At 42.5% G+C, this 17415-nt stretch overlaps 1 protein-coding gene across 1 annotated transcript in view; it reads right to left on the bottom strand.

Annotated features, from left to right (window-relative positions):
* LOC141271828 (uncharacterized) overlaps positions 1-17415 on the bottom strand; it is a 43054-nt gene that overhangs the window by 10927 nt on the left and 14712 nt on the right. The window contains exons 2-6 of the mRNA XM_073681998.1: positions 7617-7766; positions 7308-7487; positions 7101-7224; positions 6920-7017; positions 3458-3548 (exon numbers count right to left, since the gene is read on the bottom strand). Coding sequence (XP_073538099.1) covers positions 3458-3548; positions 6920-7017; positions 7101-7224; positions 7308-7487; positions 7617-7694 — 571 coding nt within the window. The 5' untranslated portion in view covers positions 7695-7766. The remainder of the gene's footprint in view (positions 1-3457; positions 3549-6919; positions 7018-7100; positions 7225-7307; positions 7488-7616; positions 7767-17415) is intronic.

The following is a 17415-nucleotide window of genomic DNA, read 5'->3' as shown; positions in this document are numbered from 1 at the left end:
CTGCCATTCTGTCACTTTAGAGCTTCTGCAAATGTGTCACATCTCTGGGATCTGCTTCTGCAACATCTGCTTCTATGGCCAGGAGCTCCTTCATTCATTCTGCGGTGATTCTGGTGATGGAGGATATGTTAGAACCAGAAGATCTGGGTGTCGCAGGCTCTATCCAGCCACTATTATTGGGGAGGCTGGGACCTGTAATATCACCCAGTCTGGCAGTATGGGTGTGTGCAGCAGGGCTGTGGAGTCGGTAAGCCAAACCTTTGACTCCTCAATTTCCCGACTCTGACTGAAACTCCACAGCACGGCCTCACTACGGAGTATGTGCATAAAGTGCAGCACAGATTCATCTCAATGAAAAGCCTTAGATCAGTAATAGAACAGACATTTAGGGTATGTGCACAAGATCAGTGTTCACTGCGGATTGGACGCAGTGCAAGTGCACTGTGAGCAATCCGCAGCGTCCGGCTGTTACAGCACTACAGCATAGTGGATGGGATTTATACAAATCCTATGCCCACTATGCGTCTGCGGCACACCAGCGGAAACTGACATGCGGCGCGTCTTTCCAGACCACAGCATGTCAATTTCTCCTGCGGGTCCGCATGCGGGCTTTCCCCACAGACCTAATCTCTATGGGGAAAGCCTGCATGTGAGAAAAAAAAAGAAAAAGAGGCCGGCGCTCATTTGCATAATGAGTGGAAGCCGCAGCTGGCTCCGGATAGTCTGCCCATACCCTTATATGACACTTCATAACTTTCCCAAATTCTTATGAAAACACTTACAGCACATCCTGCATTGTACTACTGTACCAATTTATTATATATTTTAGGAGTTGGTCCATTTTATACTGACTGATTCCACGAAAATGGACACAGACTTCAACTCCACAGCCCTGGTGTGTAGGCCAGCTGGAGTAATCAGCTCCCTGCTTCAGCCAATTGGAGATCATCACACCCTACTAAAGCTCGAAGCATATTGTCGGAAGCCGCCAGATACATCCTTGTTCTCCTCGGGTTCAGTCCTCTGTGCTCAGCTCCCGGGTTGTGTCTTTGTTTCCTACTGTTACTTCGGCTGTTTACAGAATACTCTTGTGTCTTCTGATTTTGTATTTTCTCTGCCCTCCTGGTTCTGACCTGGCTTCTTGACTATTCTTTTTGCCTTCTTGACTATTCTTTTTGGCATCTCGCACCACCGAACAGCAGCTAACTCCATGGCCCCAGCCTAGTGGTCCCAGTATAAGTTCAGATCTATGTATAGGGATTAAAAGGTGACAAGCGGGACAATCCCTGGGATCTGGAAAATAAAGTTTGTTTGTGGTAGCCAGTTTTTGGAGTTGCCAGGTAACCACAAACAGTGCCCCCATTACATTGTGCCTGCAAACAATTCCATGAATATCTGCTTTCCAAAAGCTAAATGGCGCTCCTTTCCTTCTTAACCTGCCATGTGCCCAGATAGAAGTGTACAGCCGTATAAATAGGGTATTGTCAGATTCAGGAGAAGTTGGAAAATAATTAGTAAGGTCCGTTTGTTTCCTATTTCTGTTTGTGAAAATGAAAAAATTGAGGCTAAATCAACATTTTTGTGAAAAAAAATTATTTTTGCATTCCACTTTGGGTTAATTCCTCAATGTGGTTTTTGATTCGTTCAAAAGCAGAACTCGTCCCGCAAAATACAAGCCCTCACATGGCCAAAAAAAACGTTAAGGCTCTGGGAAAAAAGGGGAGCAAAAAACGAAAGTGCAAAAACCGGAAAATAGCCCAGGGGTGAAGGGGTTAATTCCTCAGTGTGGTTCTTGATACTATGAAGAGTGCAATTTTCTAAAATCTAAGCCCTTCAAAGTAATAATAATAATCATCTTTATTTTTATATAGTGCTAACATATTATGCAGCGCTTTACATAAAAAATCATTGCTGTCCCCATTGGAGCTCACAATCTAGATTCCCTATCAGTATGTCTTTGGAGTGGGGGAGGAAGCTGGAGAAAATTAGTTTTGTAAATTTAATTGCATATATAAAAACTTGTTGCTAAATTTGTACGCCTTCTATCATCCGAAAAAAAATAAAAGGATGTTGACTAAGTAAAAGGAGGTGTTAGAAAAATGATGCCGAACTGAAGAAGAAATACGGTAAATGTTATTTATTAACTATTTTGTGTAGTATCACTATCTGATTTAAGAGCATACAAATTTAAAGTTTGAAAATTAGAAATGTTTCTAAGTTATTGAGTAATTTTCATGTATTTTCTAAAATAAACGCAAAATATATCAACCTAAAATTACCAGAAACATAAAGTACAATGTGTCACAGAAAAAAATATTTCAGAATCACTGGAATCAGAAGAAGCATCCAAAGTTATCACCATATAAAGTGACAGATGTCAGATTTCAAAAATGGGGCCTGGATAGGAGCAAAAAACTGGATGCGGGAAGTGGTTAAATCAGAGGATTTTGGGCAGTAACTACTGTAGTCAGAAACTGTGACTATAGACAATAACACATCTACTGAAATAATAATAATAAAAAATGGTATGATCAAACTCAACAGTCTTCATCACTAAAAAATTACTAACTAGAGGAGAACCATCTCTGTAGTAATTAAGAATATGTTGCTGGTGGCTCCTTTAATAATATTTTCAATCAGATGAGTTTCTTGAAGAAACATTAGACATTTAAAGAGAACATTTTAAAATATTACCGTTTTCTTTTTGTTAGAGGTGCACCATAAGAATAATATTTTTCTTTAAGTGATTTTCTAACTTTTCGGCACATTCTACGTACGCTGTCATTTGGCTTTGTAGTTTACAGATCTGGGCAGGTAAGGGTCAATATCTTTTAATTCCAGGGGGTAGGTTGTAAACTGTATAGAAAGGCTTTCAATACCCAAAGTAATTTGAACAGTTTTGGGTGAAGAAGAATGTTGTGGTCTGGAGGAAGAATGGTGATGACTGCGATATGGCCGGACTACACCGCTGATGAAGGAGACACAGCCAGTGTCAGGATTCTGTTTACTTTCAGCGAATTGACCCCTAGTGGCTGCTATTATTCACATTCATTATTGTGCTGCATTTCCACTCCTTACCACTAGAGGCTTCTATTGTGTTTCTGCCATCGCTCTTTACTAAGATGGCCGATGTTGAGCCTATGGAAGCCATCTTGTTTCCTTTTTGGGCTTGCTTATTGCTACATGGAACTCTCACTCATTGCTTGAATAATGTGTCTAGCCTTTACTCTAATTCCATTCTCCAGCTCCTGAGAACTTCTTACCCTGACTTTCAACACTCCTCTGCTCTCTTTTTCCTACGATTCCTAGTGCTAATTCCAAGAACTTCAACTACTGTTTGCTGTTCCCCACTCATGCTTCTCCGGCCACTGGATTGCAACCATGCTCCACCATTATCATAACAGCCAGTGACTGAGAAGAATCTGTGACTTCTCTGCATTTAGTGGTTACTACTCACCTGGGCGATTATATGTAGGAATCTCCTCTTTACACCGCTCATCACCCCTCACATATGTCTCTGTAGTATTAATATGGGTCAGATCTTTATCCTGAAACAAATATTGTAAAAGTCACAGAAAGATGGAGAAGTCACATCTATGATCAGCTCTAAACCTGCCATCTCCACCGTTCTCATTACACAAGTATAAAACATATAATACTGCACAAAAAACCACTTCACAAATCCAAAAACTATCTGCGCTTTCTCTTTTTACTGCTACTACACATTTCAGGGGATCTCTCCAAACCCTGGTCCACCCTCCGCCAACCTCAACCCCTCCCCCACCTCACAATCGAAACCCTGCTAACCTTATTAACATCAGTTGCACTCCATCTCCCTCCTTCAACTGTGCACTGTGGCATCCACGGTCTGTATGCAACAAGCTTCCTTTCCTGCACAACTACTTTCTGACCAACTCTCTCAATCTGCTGGCCCTCACTGAAACCTGGATTCAGGATTCTGACACTGTCTCCCCTGCCGCCATTTCTCATGGCGGCTTGCATTTTTCCCATTCCCTGAAACCTGCGAACAGACTTGGTGGTGGAGTCGGCATACTCCTGTCCCCACAATGCACCTTCCAGGTCATCCCCCCAGTTCCATCACTCTCATTCCCTTCTTTTGAGGTCCACACCATCAGGCTCTTCCATCCCCTCTCTCTCACAGTAGCGGTCGTATACCGTCCCCCAGGCTCCCATAAACAGCCCCACCTCCTCATCCACATCCCAGCTTCTATCTCTAACCACTTCTCTTGGACTCTGACAGCTTTCAACCTCTGAGACACACAAATACGGAAACACCCTTGATCTGGTCTTTGTCCGGCTTTGTTCAATCCCTCACCTAGAAAACTCCCCCCCTTCCCCTCTCTGATCATAACATTCTCTCCTTCACGCTCACAAATCCTCACCCGCCCCAGCACACTCCTACCTATCACACACTCAGAAATCTACAAGCCATTAACCCTCATACACTTACAGACTCCTTTCACTCATCACTGTAAATCACTACAATGACACTCTCAGAAGCACGCTGGACCAAATAGCGCCCCTCACCCTCAGAACCTCTAAACACAGAGTGAAACAGCCCTGGCTCACACCGCAAACCCGATTTCTCCAGCGATGCTCTAGAAGTGCCGAACGCCTATGGAGGAAAACTCTCACACTAGAAAACTATCTACTATAAATTTATGTTAAAAACATATAACTCTGCCCTTCACCTCGCCAAACAGACCTACTTCACCACCCTGATCTCCTCACTACCCAACAACCCCAAAAAACTCTTCGATACCTTTCACTCCCTCCTCAGTCCTAAAACCCAGGCCCCCATCACGGACATTTGTGCTGAGGACTTGGCCTCCTACTTCACAGTGAAAATAGACATCATCCGTCAGGAAATCAGCTCCCAGCCTCCAAGTGCAGTGACTCCCATCCCTCCCCACATCTCCTCGGGATCACTCTCCACATTTAACCCAGTCATAGAAGAAGAAGTCTCCAGGCTCTTCTCTTCTTCTCATCCCACTACATGCACCACTGACCCCATCCCCTCACATCTACTCCAGTCTCTTTCTTCAGTCATCACTACTCACCTAACTAAAATCTTCAACCTCTCTCTCTCTTCTGGCATCTTCCCCTTCTCTTTCAAACACTCCATCATTACTCCATTATTAAAAAAAACCTTCCTTGACCCTTCCTGCACAAACAACTACAGACCAGTCTCCAATCTTCCCTTCATGTATAAACTCTTGGAGCGCCCGGTCTACTACCGCCTTACCAGTTACCTCTCCACTCACACACTTCTAGACCCATCACAGTCCGGCTTCCGCCCCCTACATTCTACAGAAAGTCACTCATCAAAGTAACCAATGACCTTCTGACAGCAAAACGTAATGGTGACTACTCTCTGCTCATTCTTCTTGATCTCTCTGCAGCTTTTGACACCGTTGACCACCACCTCCTACTCTCTATGCTCCACTCAATCGGCATAAAGGACACTGCTCTCTCCTGGTTCTCCTCCTACCTATCTGACTGCTCTTTCAGTGTATCGTTCGCTGGCTCCACTTCTTTCCCCCTTCCTCTCACTATTGGGATTCCTCAGGGTTCAGTCCTTGGCCCTCTTCTCTTCTCTCTCTACAGTACCATCTTTATGCTGATGACACACAACTATACACCTCATCCCCTGACCTTACCCCCCACTGTACAACAGAACACCAGTGACTGTCTGGCCGCAGTTTCTAACATCATGTCCGCTCTCTATCTGAAACTCAACCTCTCCAAAACTGAACTACTTCTGCTCCCGCCGTATACTCACCTCCCTAAATCTGACATCTCTCTCTCCGTGTGTGGCACCACAATAACGAAGAGCCAGCAGGCACGTTGTTTGGGCTTTGTGTTTGACACCAATCTTTCCTTCACCTTCCATATACAATCTCTTGCCCACTCTTGTCGCTTGCACCTGAAGAACATCTCTAGAATCCACCCCATTCTTACCTTGGAAACAACAAAAACCCTCACTGTTGCCCTGATCCACTCCCGCCTTGACTACTCTATTAATTGGCCTCCCCCTCACTCGACTTTCCCCTCTCCAGTCCATCCTTAATGCTGCAGCCAGGGTTATCTATTTGGCTAACCGCTACTCGGACTCCCCCGCTCTGTGCAAGTCATGGCTGCCCATGAATTACAGGATCCAATTTAAATTGCTTGTTTTCACCCACAAAGCCCTCCACAGTGTGGCACCCCCTTACATCTCTTCTCTCATTTCTGTTTATCGGCCTACCCGTTCTCTACGCTCCGCAAGTGATATTCGACTAACATCCGCACTAATCCGTACCTCCCACTCCCGGCTTCAAGACTTCTCCCGAGCTGCACCTATTCTTTGGAATGCTCTACCCCAAGAAATTAGGACGAACCACAACTTACACAGTTTTAAGCGCTCCCTAAAAACACACCTGTTTAGGGCGGCCTATCACGTTCCCTAACCGAAGTCCTTTTATATTCTTATAGTCCATCCCTTACTTCTCCAAACATAAATCTCCACCGAACCCAAAAGCACTACAGATACTGGCTGGTGATGAGCTCATGCAGCCTTTATCTATCCCTCATCCCCTCAAAATGGCTGGATTATCATTGTAAATAAGCCCCTGTACTTTGTGTCACCCCCACCTCATTGTAGGTTGTAAGCTCTTATGAACAGGGTCATCATTTTTTGCTTGAATTATTGTATTATCTTTAACTGTTACTTATAACTGTTGTATATGAACCTCTGAATTGTAAAGCGCTGCGGAATATGTTGGTGCTATATAAAGATCATTATTATTATTATTATTATTATTATTTATACTGGTGGATAACACAAGACCGAACACAAGACCTTCACAGCCATCTACACATCATAAGGGAGATCTCATGACAACTTCTCTCCATCTACCTGATGATCCTGAGGAACATTGGGATTTTCTTGCTTACAGTCCTGTGGAAGAAGAAGACGGGGACATCTCTCTGGTGTTGTCCTCTTACTGGATAGAACTGGAAGAAACACATACAGGGACTGAATTCATTCTTTACATACACATAATTGTAGGCCATGTGTATTTAGTCCCGTCTATTACCGGGTGATGTGTGGGGCTGGAGAACCTCCATCATGACGTCCTTGTACAGATCTTTGTGTCCTTCTAAATACTCCCACTCATCCACGGAGAAATAGACGGCGACATCCTGATACCTTACAGGAACCTGACACATACAATGATACAGTCATCCCCCTGATCCCTTTATAGCATTACTGTATAATGTCACAGCATTCCCAGCAGTGTCACCTCTCCAGTCAGCAGTTCAATCATCTTGTAGGTGAGTTCTAAGATCTTCTGGTCATTAATGTCCTCATGGATCAGGGGGTGAGGTGGAGGCCCCGTAATTGAGCTTAGGGGTCTTCCCAATTCCTCAGACACAGGGTCCTGACAGCGCTCACTAGAGGTCTTCTTCATTACTGTGTAATCCTGGTTATGGAAACACACATTAATAAATCTCACTACAGACATTTCCAGAGTCCTCACCTCTCCAGTTCTGTCCATCTGTTATTCCCATAGATAAGAATGATGTAATGTGACGTCATCAGAATCTCTCACCTCTCCAGTAAGCCGGAAGAGGATCTCTAGGGTGAGATGTAATATCTTCTCGGCTATCTGGTCATTGTCCCGATCCATCCTTGATGGGTAAATCAGAAAAATTCTCTCATATAGAAGATCTCCACTGAGAGGATCCAAAACTGTAGGAATCTGAATGAGAAGAAGAAGAGCCAATGTAACATCATAGTAGATCCTGTGTAATACCACAATTACTGGAGATAATAAGGAAAAACATAGAAAGAGATACAATTAAGATTTTGTATTTAGAATTGGTTGGAAAATCACTTTGCCGTAATTGAACATCACGATACAGAAGCAGTTTTCTAACAGTCACATACTATTACATAATACTAATTACACGGGTAGTGTAAAGCAGCATGCGTCGGTGCTTAATTACAGAGGAAAAGAAGAAGGATGAGTGAAAACAGCACACAATCTTCTCCTAAACACCAAGGTAAGGAATCAGTCTTTGAAAATGGATCAGTGTTAAGAAATTGAGTAATCTGGTTTAATTCGATGATAGAGGCATTTTAAGAATTCTCTTCATAATTTAGGAGAGAAAGACTCGTGGTACCAAGAAGACAGCAGTGAATAAAATTTTGAAGATGATGAGCCTAATCTCACCTCATATGACAAATCTGAGGGCGATGATCTTGAGCCTACCTCAGTTAGTTCAGATAAAGACTCTTGGGATGAAGAAGAAAGCAGTGAATACAATTTTGAAAATGATGAGCCTAATCTCAAGAGACTGAGGGCGATGATGATGATGAGCCTACTTCTATTAGTTCAGGTTACAGCCGGTCTATAAAACATCATCTAGACAAACAAGCCTTCAACAACTTCTATGTATAATACTTTACTTAAGGTTACATCAATGCTACAGAATGTTTTAGCTGTGTTCTGTATATTTTCTAATTTACATTCATAAAATAGTAACGGAAGTTTAAAGTTGGTTGCCCAGATATAGCCATCGTTACTCTAGCTATTGATTGTCACGTTGAAAGCTGGAACTAACGCACCCATCTAGTATTTTTTCACCGCGCGATTGGTAAACACAATGGTTTTAACGATTTTCTGCATTTCTCATTTCAACAGCTCGTCATCAGGCTGTTTTACTCTACGTGGGAAGCTATAATAAATACAGTGGGGAAAATAAGTATTTGATACACTGCTGATTTTTCCTGCTGGTTTTTATTTTTAGATTCTGTCTCTCACAGTTGAAGTGTACCTACGATAAAAATTACAGCCCTCTCCATTCTTTGTAGGTGGGAAAACTTGCAAAATCGGTAGTGTGTCAAATACTTGTTTTCCCCACTGTACATTACATATGCAGGTAGACAAGATATTGTGCTAGTCACTACTCACGGGCAAGCCATGAGGCTGAGTAGTCCGGGGTCAGATACCAATAGATCTCGTCATAAACAAAGAGGTAAGACAAAGGCGTAGTCAGGTCATGGTCCGAGGTCAGGATTTCTGGAAGATAGCGAATCAAGACAGAGGGGCTAGGCAAATGGATGGTCAGAAGCAAAGTCAAAGGTTGGGTAATAATAGCTCTGAGACTGAGCACAGGAAGACAAGGCACGTAAACATCACTGAGCATAAACTAAAACTGACAGTGATTGGGGGCAGAGAGCCAGCTAAATAGCCAGGTAATCACTCCGAACAGGAGACACATGGAGGAAACCCCGCACGCCCTGTCCCTGATTAAGCGGCTGGATGTCACTCAACACACTGACAGCTCAGCATGCCGCAGCCTCCGATTTGATGTCTGAGCTGAGCTGTCCATCACTATACTAACAACTCAACATGCCCCTGCCCTAGATTGGAGGCTGAACTGTCACTCACTGTGTCCAGGCTCACAAATACGAGGATTTATGACACATATGTATACATTTATTTATACATAGATAGATATACTTTATATCTAGCCTAAAATACTGGATTTCCCCATGAATGACTCAATGGTTTATTCATCAATGGTTGCCCACCATTCATTTATAAAAAAAATCTTGGATGGCCCTTGAATGGATTTACACTGTATCATGCAACCGGCTTTTATGATTGTGTAGCAAAACATTCGGGAAAATAGGTAAAGCTAAAATCGAGCAGAGCAAAAAATTACCTACAGAAGGGAAAGTTTGCTGAAATAGGTAAAAAATCCCAGAGTGACTAAAATAAACCGCAAATTCCATAATAAATTATTAAATACATACTGTTAGAAAATATGCCGCCTGCTTCCTAAAAAGAAACAGAAGATAGGTGCAGGGAAAAGAACATAAACAGCAAAGATATAGACCCTAACTGTTCTCTCACTGACTGGCTTTAAACTACAGCAGTATGGCTGGACATCCAAATGAGATAATCACCAGCAGGAAATACCAACAGGTGGAAAGTATAAAAAGCCACACCCAAAAGGTGATAGGACAGACAAATGATTAAATGAAAACATCTGTTACCCTAAAAAGACTGCTGCCAGGATAACAAACTAAACACCTGGAGAAAAGGTGTATCTAATGTGGCTCGGCAGACAGAGAAGCTGACCACAAAGCACAGGCTCAAGGATTCGAACCCAGAACCATGACACCAGCTTAATTGACAGGTCTTTACTGTGTGTGTACATAGGGAGAAACCTCTCAACAACCTGGAACAGCACTGGGAAAACCAAGTCTTGGGAGTGACCGGCGTTTCAGAGAAAAATATACCCGGCTTCAATCATGCAGCCAGGCTCTGATTCATGCTGCCCATGGTTTTGGCATAGTAGTGTGTACAGTAACTACTGCAGCTTTCCAAGTTCTTCCCGTTATTCAACTAGGTTATGACAAGCTTTAAGAAGTCCTTTTCTTTGCAAGTATATCATTGGGTTCTTTAAATCACATGACCCGCCCAGTCTGTTTAGCCAAGGCTTGCCTATTACATAGGCCCATTTTCTCTGCATTGCATTTCCATTAGGCTACATTCACACATCTGTATGAGTGTTACCATCTGAGAGAAACAGACCGATTTTTTTTTCTCAGTTGTTATCCTAGTAGCATTCTAGTTGCTTCAGCTTTTTCTCATCCCTTTTTTTCCTTCTGAACCAGGAAGACTTTATGACCGTTTTATCCATTGACTCATAAAATGTATCAGTTAAAAACTAATGAAACTAGTTTGGAACTCTGCAGTACAAAGTATGTCTTCCTAGTTTCATCCATATCTCACAGTTCCCCATGGACTTTAATGGCCACGTCTGATCCACAAAACTGATGAGAATAGGACATGCTCTGAGTCTTCTGGACCGAAAACACGGACCCACTTTTAAAACGGACGTGTATACGGCTCAGGCCATGTTCACAACTTCGAGATGTGGTCAGTATGTTACATCAGTATTTATAAGCCAAAACCAAGATTGGGTAAAAATTGCAGAAGTTGTGCACGAGTTTTTATTATACACTGCTCAAAAAAATAAAGGGAACACTCAAATAACACATCCTAGATCTGAATGAATGAAATATTCTCATTGAATACTTTGTTCTGTAAAAAGTTGAATGTGCTGACAACAAAATCACACAAAAATCATCAATGGAAATCAAATTTATTAACCAATGGAGGCCTGGATTTGGAGTCAGCTCCAAAATTAAAGTGGAAAAACACACTATCGGCTGATCCAACTTTGATGTAATGTCCTTAAAACAAGTCAAAACGACCTCCCTACAATGCCTGGACATGCTCCTGATGAGGTTGCGGATGGTCTCCTGTGGGATCTCCTCCCAGACCTGGACTAAAGCATCCGCCAACTCCTGGACAGTCTGTGGTGCAACGTGACGTTGGTGGATGGAGCAAGACATGGTGTCCCACATGTGCTCAATCGGATACAGGTCTGGGGAACGGGCGGGCCAGTCCATAGCTTCAATGCCTTCATCTTGCAGGAACTGCTGAAACACTCCAGCCACATGAGGTCTGGCATTGTCCTGCATTAGGAGGAACCCAGGGCCAACTGCACCAGCATATAGTCTCACAAGGGGTCTGAGGATCTCATCTCAGTACCTAATGGCAGTCAGCCTACCTCTGGCAAGCACATGGAGGGCTGTGCGGCCCTCCAAAGAAATGCCACCGAACACCATTACTGACCCACTGCCAAACCGGTCATGCTGAAGGATGCTGCAGGCAGCAGATCGCTCTCCACGGCGTCTCCATACTCTGTCACGTCTGTCACATGTGCTCAGTGTGAACCTGCTTTCATCTGTGAAGAGCACAGGGCGCCAGTGGCGACTTTGCCAATCCTGGTGTTCTGTGGCAAATGCCAAGCGTCCTGCACGGTGTTGGGCTGTGAGCACAACCCCCATCTGTGGACGTCAGACCCTCATACCACCCTCAATGTGCAGACACATGCACATTTGTGACTAGCTGGAGGTCATTTTGCAGGGCTCTGGCAGTGCTCCTCTTTGCACAAAAGAGGAGGTAACTGTCCTGCTGCTGGGTTGTTGCCCTTCTATGGCTCCCTCCACATCTCCTGGTATCTACTCCATGCTCTGGACACTGTGCTGACAGACACAGCTACCCTTCTTGCCACAGCTTGCACTGATGTGCCATCCTGGATGAACTGAACTACCTGAGCAACTTCTGTGGGTTGTACTGTAGACACCGACTCACGCTACTGTACCTCTAGGGGTGAGAGCAATGGCAAAATGAAAAAGTGACCAAAACAACAGCCAAAAAGGATGAGAACAAAGAAATAGTCTGTGGTCACCACCTGCAGAACCACTCCTTTATAGGGGGTATCTTGCTAATTGCCTATCATTTCTACCAGGTGTCTGTTCCATTTGCACAACAGCAGGAGAAATTGATTCACAATCAGTGTTGCTTCATAACTGGACAGGTAGATTTCACAGAAGTGTTATTGACTTGGAGTTACATTGTGTTGTTTAAGTGTTCCCTTTATTTTTTGAGCAGTGTACTTTTCCTCGGATTATTCCAGTCCTGATTTTGTCTTACAAATAATGATGTGAAATACTGACCAATACTGAATGTGTGAACGTGGCCTTAATAAAATTTTATGAGTCAGTGTGCTGTCCGAGAAAACGACGCACAGCACTAGGACACGGATGTGTTAATGTAGCATAAGTGGATGTTTTTTTTTAAGCATTTTCATTTGTTTCATTGATAGAGAATCTGGCAGCAGATGGGTGGGGAGAATAGAGCTGGTGTGACACAGGCTTGGGCAGAGCTTCTTCACGCCAAAAGCACTTCAGCCTCTTTTGCAAATGGCAATTTCTATGGACTGGCTGGCGAAAAGTATGACTAGATGTGTCTTTGAATATATCAACAATTTGGCAGGGAAATCATGCTGACAGATTCCCTTTAACAAGAGGTCTCCATTATGAATTTTCCTTTGGGTTGATGTGGTCTTGAGGGGAATAATGTCTTTGTAAGTAAGCTTGTGAGTAGGGATGAGTGACCCGTGGAAGTTTAAGTTCTGGTATCTCTCTTTCTATCCCCAGAACTCCGCACAACGGACTTCGACCCGGAACTCCGCACAACGGACTTCGACCCGGAACTCTGAACGTTGCAACGGACTTCCGGGAGAAGTCCATGTTCGAAGTTTAGGTACAAGCCCCGAACAATTAGGTTTGCTCATCTCTACTTATAAGTAGCTAATTGGACATTTCTTACCACCTGACCTGCTTTGCAGGTCATTTTGCTGATTAAAATAGCCAGTTTCATCATATTGAAATAGTTTTACTGTCTAGAGTACAGTATATCTCTTCCCACATTTTCTGTCTAAAGTACTCTACTGTATATTGAATGTTGACAATAGTGTAAAGTATCAATGTACTATATGCTGATTTATTTATTTTATTATTTTTTTTACTATGATCAAGGTAAAACCATAAACCATATTGTATTGCAGTGATTTTTTTGGTGGCCATGTTCACACAACACAATTGTGCATCGTATTTTGTAGCAATTTATTGCAATCGGTTTTAAATTATTATTTATTACTGCATTTTATCATGATTTTCTGAATTTGCGGTGACATTTTTTAGAAGTCACAGAAAAAATGCAGCACAACTGCATTGTGTGAACATGCATGGTCTTCAACCGCTTCCAAATAAAGTGATTTTTAATTTTTAATGCTCGGGTACTCAACCCGAGTAACGAGTACAATGTAAGTCAATGGGAAACTCGAGCATTTTTCTGGTGCCCCCCATACCTCCCGGAGGTCTGGAGGGGGCCTAACAATTGGTCAAATCGATGGAAACAGTGCTCAAATGACATGGGAAAGACCCCTGGAAACATCTAAGGTTCCAAGGTCACTGCTGTGAACAATGTTGTCAGAGTATTATGCCACTTTTAAGGACAGACAATAAAAAATACAAAAACAAAGCAAAAATGGATTTTCCTGAAAAAAATGTTAAGAAACATTCTTTCCAGGGTAATGACACATATAAGGCAAAATAAATAACCAAAAACAAAAATGCTCCTCCACACCTTGGGCTATGTTCACACGTAGAGTTTTTGATGCATTTTTGCACTTTTGCATTTCTTTCAACGATGAAAAATACATTCACCAGTAAAGGTAATTTTAATATTTTACTACCTTATCTGGCCATGTGGTGTGTGAGACCTGATCAGACACATCCAGAATGAACACTCATTTCCATCTGATAATACAATCTAGCACCTGCCCCTATTTTAAAAGCAGCCAACAGCACTAACATCAATAGGGAATAGAATTTTTTTTTTCCACACGGAGTATAATACAATAATCCCAGACTAGATGCCTCTAAGAAGCTATCCCAACTGCTATAAAAGTCACCCGTAGACGAATCTCAGATAAGAGAGGTAATATAGTACAATAGAAAATAGAATTTAACTGGCTCCGAAGAGGTTTTTTGGTACGTTGCACCACCAAACTATGAAGAAACGCAAGCAACCTTATCTGCTTTCATCAATTTTTAATTACAGATAACCTTTCAAAATGATGAATCAGTCAACGAGTGCATGGAAGGTATCAAGTAATGCACTGTGAAAGAGATGTATTTGACGAAAATGAACAACACTCATCTCCAGCTGATGTTAGCTGCATTTACAATAGGGACAGGTGCAAGGTAACAGCGGTATCAATAGGGAATACAAAAGATTTTTAATTATTTTTTAAAGCAGCAGCAGTACGCAGTATAAGGCAATAATACCTGGCTGGATAGGTGTAATACGCTATCCATACTGCACCACGTGTCCAGTTTGGATACCCAATAGTTGTAAGGTGCAGAGGAATCACAGAGGACACTGGTACAGTCGCCAAGGTAGTCCTTCAGCATCTTCCAAAATTTTTCCTTCCGTGTCAGAGTAACCCGCGCATCCGGGCCTGAGAAAACTGTCCCAGACCTTTGACTGCATTCCCTTGCATCTGTTTTGTTTCTCCCTCACCTGTACTCCTTGGTTGTCCAAGACACTGTGACCTCCGCCACCAGCATTGTCAGATGGGATTTTTTTAAATAATTCTTCAACAGGGGCCATCTGGTACTGCAACATATGAGTGGGTCTCCTATACTGTTATTGCGCATGCAGCAAGTTCAAGGGCTGCCAAAAATTAGGACGTGCTCCATTACCAGTTTGAAGAGACGTAGTGGAGGGCCTCAGTTAAAAATTTATTTTCTATTATTAAGGAGTGGGTCCCAAATATTGTTATTGCGTATGCAGCAAGATCAAGGGCAGCCAAAAATTAGGACATGCTCCAATACTCCTTCCTTTGAAGACACATAGTGGGGGGCCTCATTAAAAAAATGTTCTCATTATAAAGGAGTGGGTCTCCTATACAGTTATTGCGTATGCAGTGACTGCAAGGGCTGCCAAAAATTAGGACACACTGTAATACCCGTTTGAAGAGACCTAGAGGAAGGACTCATTAAAAAAATTTGTTCCCATTATTAAGAAGTGGGTCTCCTAAACTGGTAATACCCATGCACTAAGTGCATAGGCAGAAAAACATTTACCCCTGGGGTACAGGGCTGTGGAGTCGAAGTCGTGGAGTCGGTGCTCATTTTGGTGGTATAAAATGGACCGACTCCGACTCCTAAAATATAAAATAAATTGGGTACAGTAGTTCAGTGTTCCCCAACTCCAGTCCTCAAGGCCCACCAACAGATCATGTTTTCAGGACTTCCTTAGTATTGCACAGGTTATGTAATTATTGCCTGTGCAGGTGATGTAATTATCACCTGTGCAATGCTAAGGAAATCCTGAAAATATGACCTGTTGGTGGGCCTTGAGGACCGGAGTTGGGGAACCCTGCAGTAGTTCAATGCAGAATGTGCTGAATATTTTTTCATAGGAATTTGGGAAAGTTATGAAATGTCCTATAAATGGCTGTTCTGTTCCTGATATAAGGCTACATTCACACACAGCGTTTTTGCTGCGTTTTTTGAGGATACGTTTTTCAGCTGCAAAAGCAGATCAGCTTTTTAAAAAACCGCATCATCTGAAAGGTTTTTGAGCTCAAACTGACATGCTCATTCAGTGTGTCCAAGCTCATCAAGAGAATTCCAAGAGTGTGCAAAGCAGTCATCAAAGCAAAAGGTGGCTACTTTGAAGAACCTAGAATATAAGACATATTTTCAGTTGTTTCACACTTTTTTGTTAAGTATATAATTCCACATGTGTTAATTCATAGTTTTGATGCCTTCAGTGTGAATGTACAATTTTCAAAGTCATGAAAATACAGAAAAATCTTTAAATGAGAAGGTGTGTCCAAACTTTTGGTCTGTACTGTATATGTATATATATATATACACACAAAATATATATATATAATCGATATTACATAGTGTACATATTTACAATTTATTAGTTTTTGTGTTCTAAAGTTGTATTCCAATAAATATATATTATGTTCTATCTAAATATCTTGATTATTGTATCATAAAAATTATTAAATGTCTGATGTTCACATTGTACTACAATAAATTTTTCACTTAAATATAAGCAATATATGTGGGAGTTGGAGTCGGTGTAAGGGAAATTGAGGAGTCGGAGTCGCAGGTTTGGCTTACCGACTCCACAGCCCAGCTGGGGTATACATGAATGTACTGTATACATGAACATACAGAATGTTAGAGGTAGGCCTCTAAAAATAGTTCCTACGTGCTTCATAAACACCCTTGAAAAAAAATTATGTGAGTGTTGCATGATGGTCACCCTGTTGATATGGTGGTGGTGGAGGAGAAGGAGGAGGGTGACATAAAATAGACAAAATCATGAAGCGTATACTCATGTCTGGGTGGGAAGAGGTGCATGGGAATAGACCCCCCAAAAATAACCACTGGATTTGACTTTATGTTCCGCTGCTATCATCCGGTGGTGTCGAGAAGTCTGGCCCAATCCAGCCCTTGTTCATTTTGATAAAAGTCAGCCTATCATCATTTTCATTTGACAGACGGAAGCGACTATCAGTTATAATACCCTCGGCAGCACTACAAACCTGCTCTGACAAAACGCTAGCTGCAGGGCAGGCAACGACCTCCAAGGCGTAGAGAGACAGTTCATGCCACGTGTCCAGTTTGGATACCCAATAGTTATAAGGCAAAGAGGAATCACGGAGGACGCTGGTACTCCTTCAGCATCTTCCAAAACTTTTCCCTCCTTGTCAGAGTACCCCGCACATCATGGCCTGGGCGCTGGTAGGGGCTGAGAAAACTCTCCCAGACCTTTGACAGTGTTCCCCTGCCTCTACTGCAACTGGTTTGGGTCTCCCTCACCTGTACTCCTTGGTTGTTCAGGAAACCGTGACCTCTGCCGCCAACGTTGTCAGCTGAGAATTTTT

Source organism: Phyllobates terribilis, unplaced genomic scaffold, assembly GCF_046119375.1.
Source record: "Phyllobates terribilis strain yellow unplaced genomic scaffold, ASM4611937v1 Scaffold_5__5_contigs__length_657084704, whole genome shotgun sequence".
NCBI classification, from domain to species: Eukaryota; Metazoa; Chordata; class Amphibia; order Anura; family Dendrobatidae; genus Phyllobates; species Phyllobates terribilis.
Note: the sequence above shows the minus strand (reverse complement) of the source record. Positions and strands in the feature narration are given on the sequence as shown.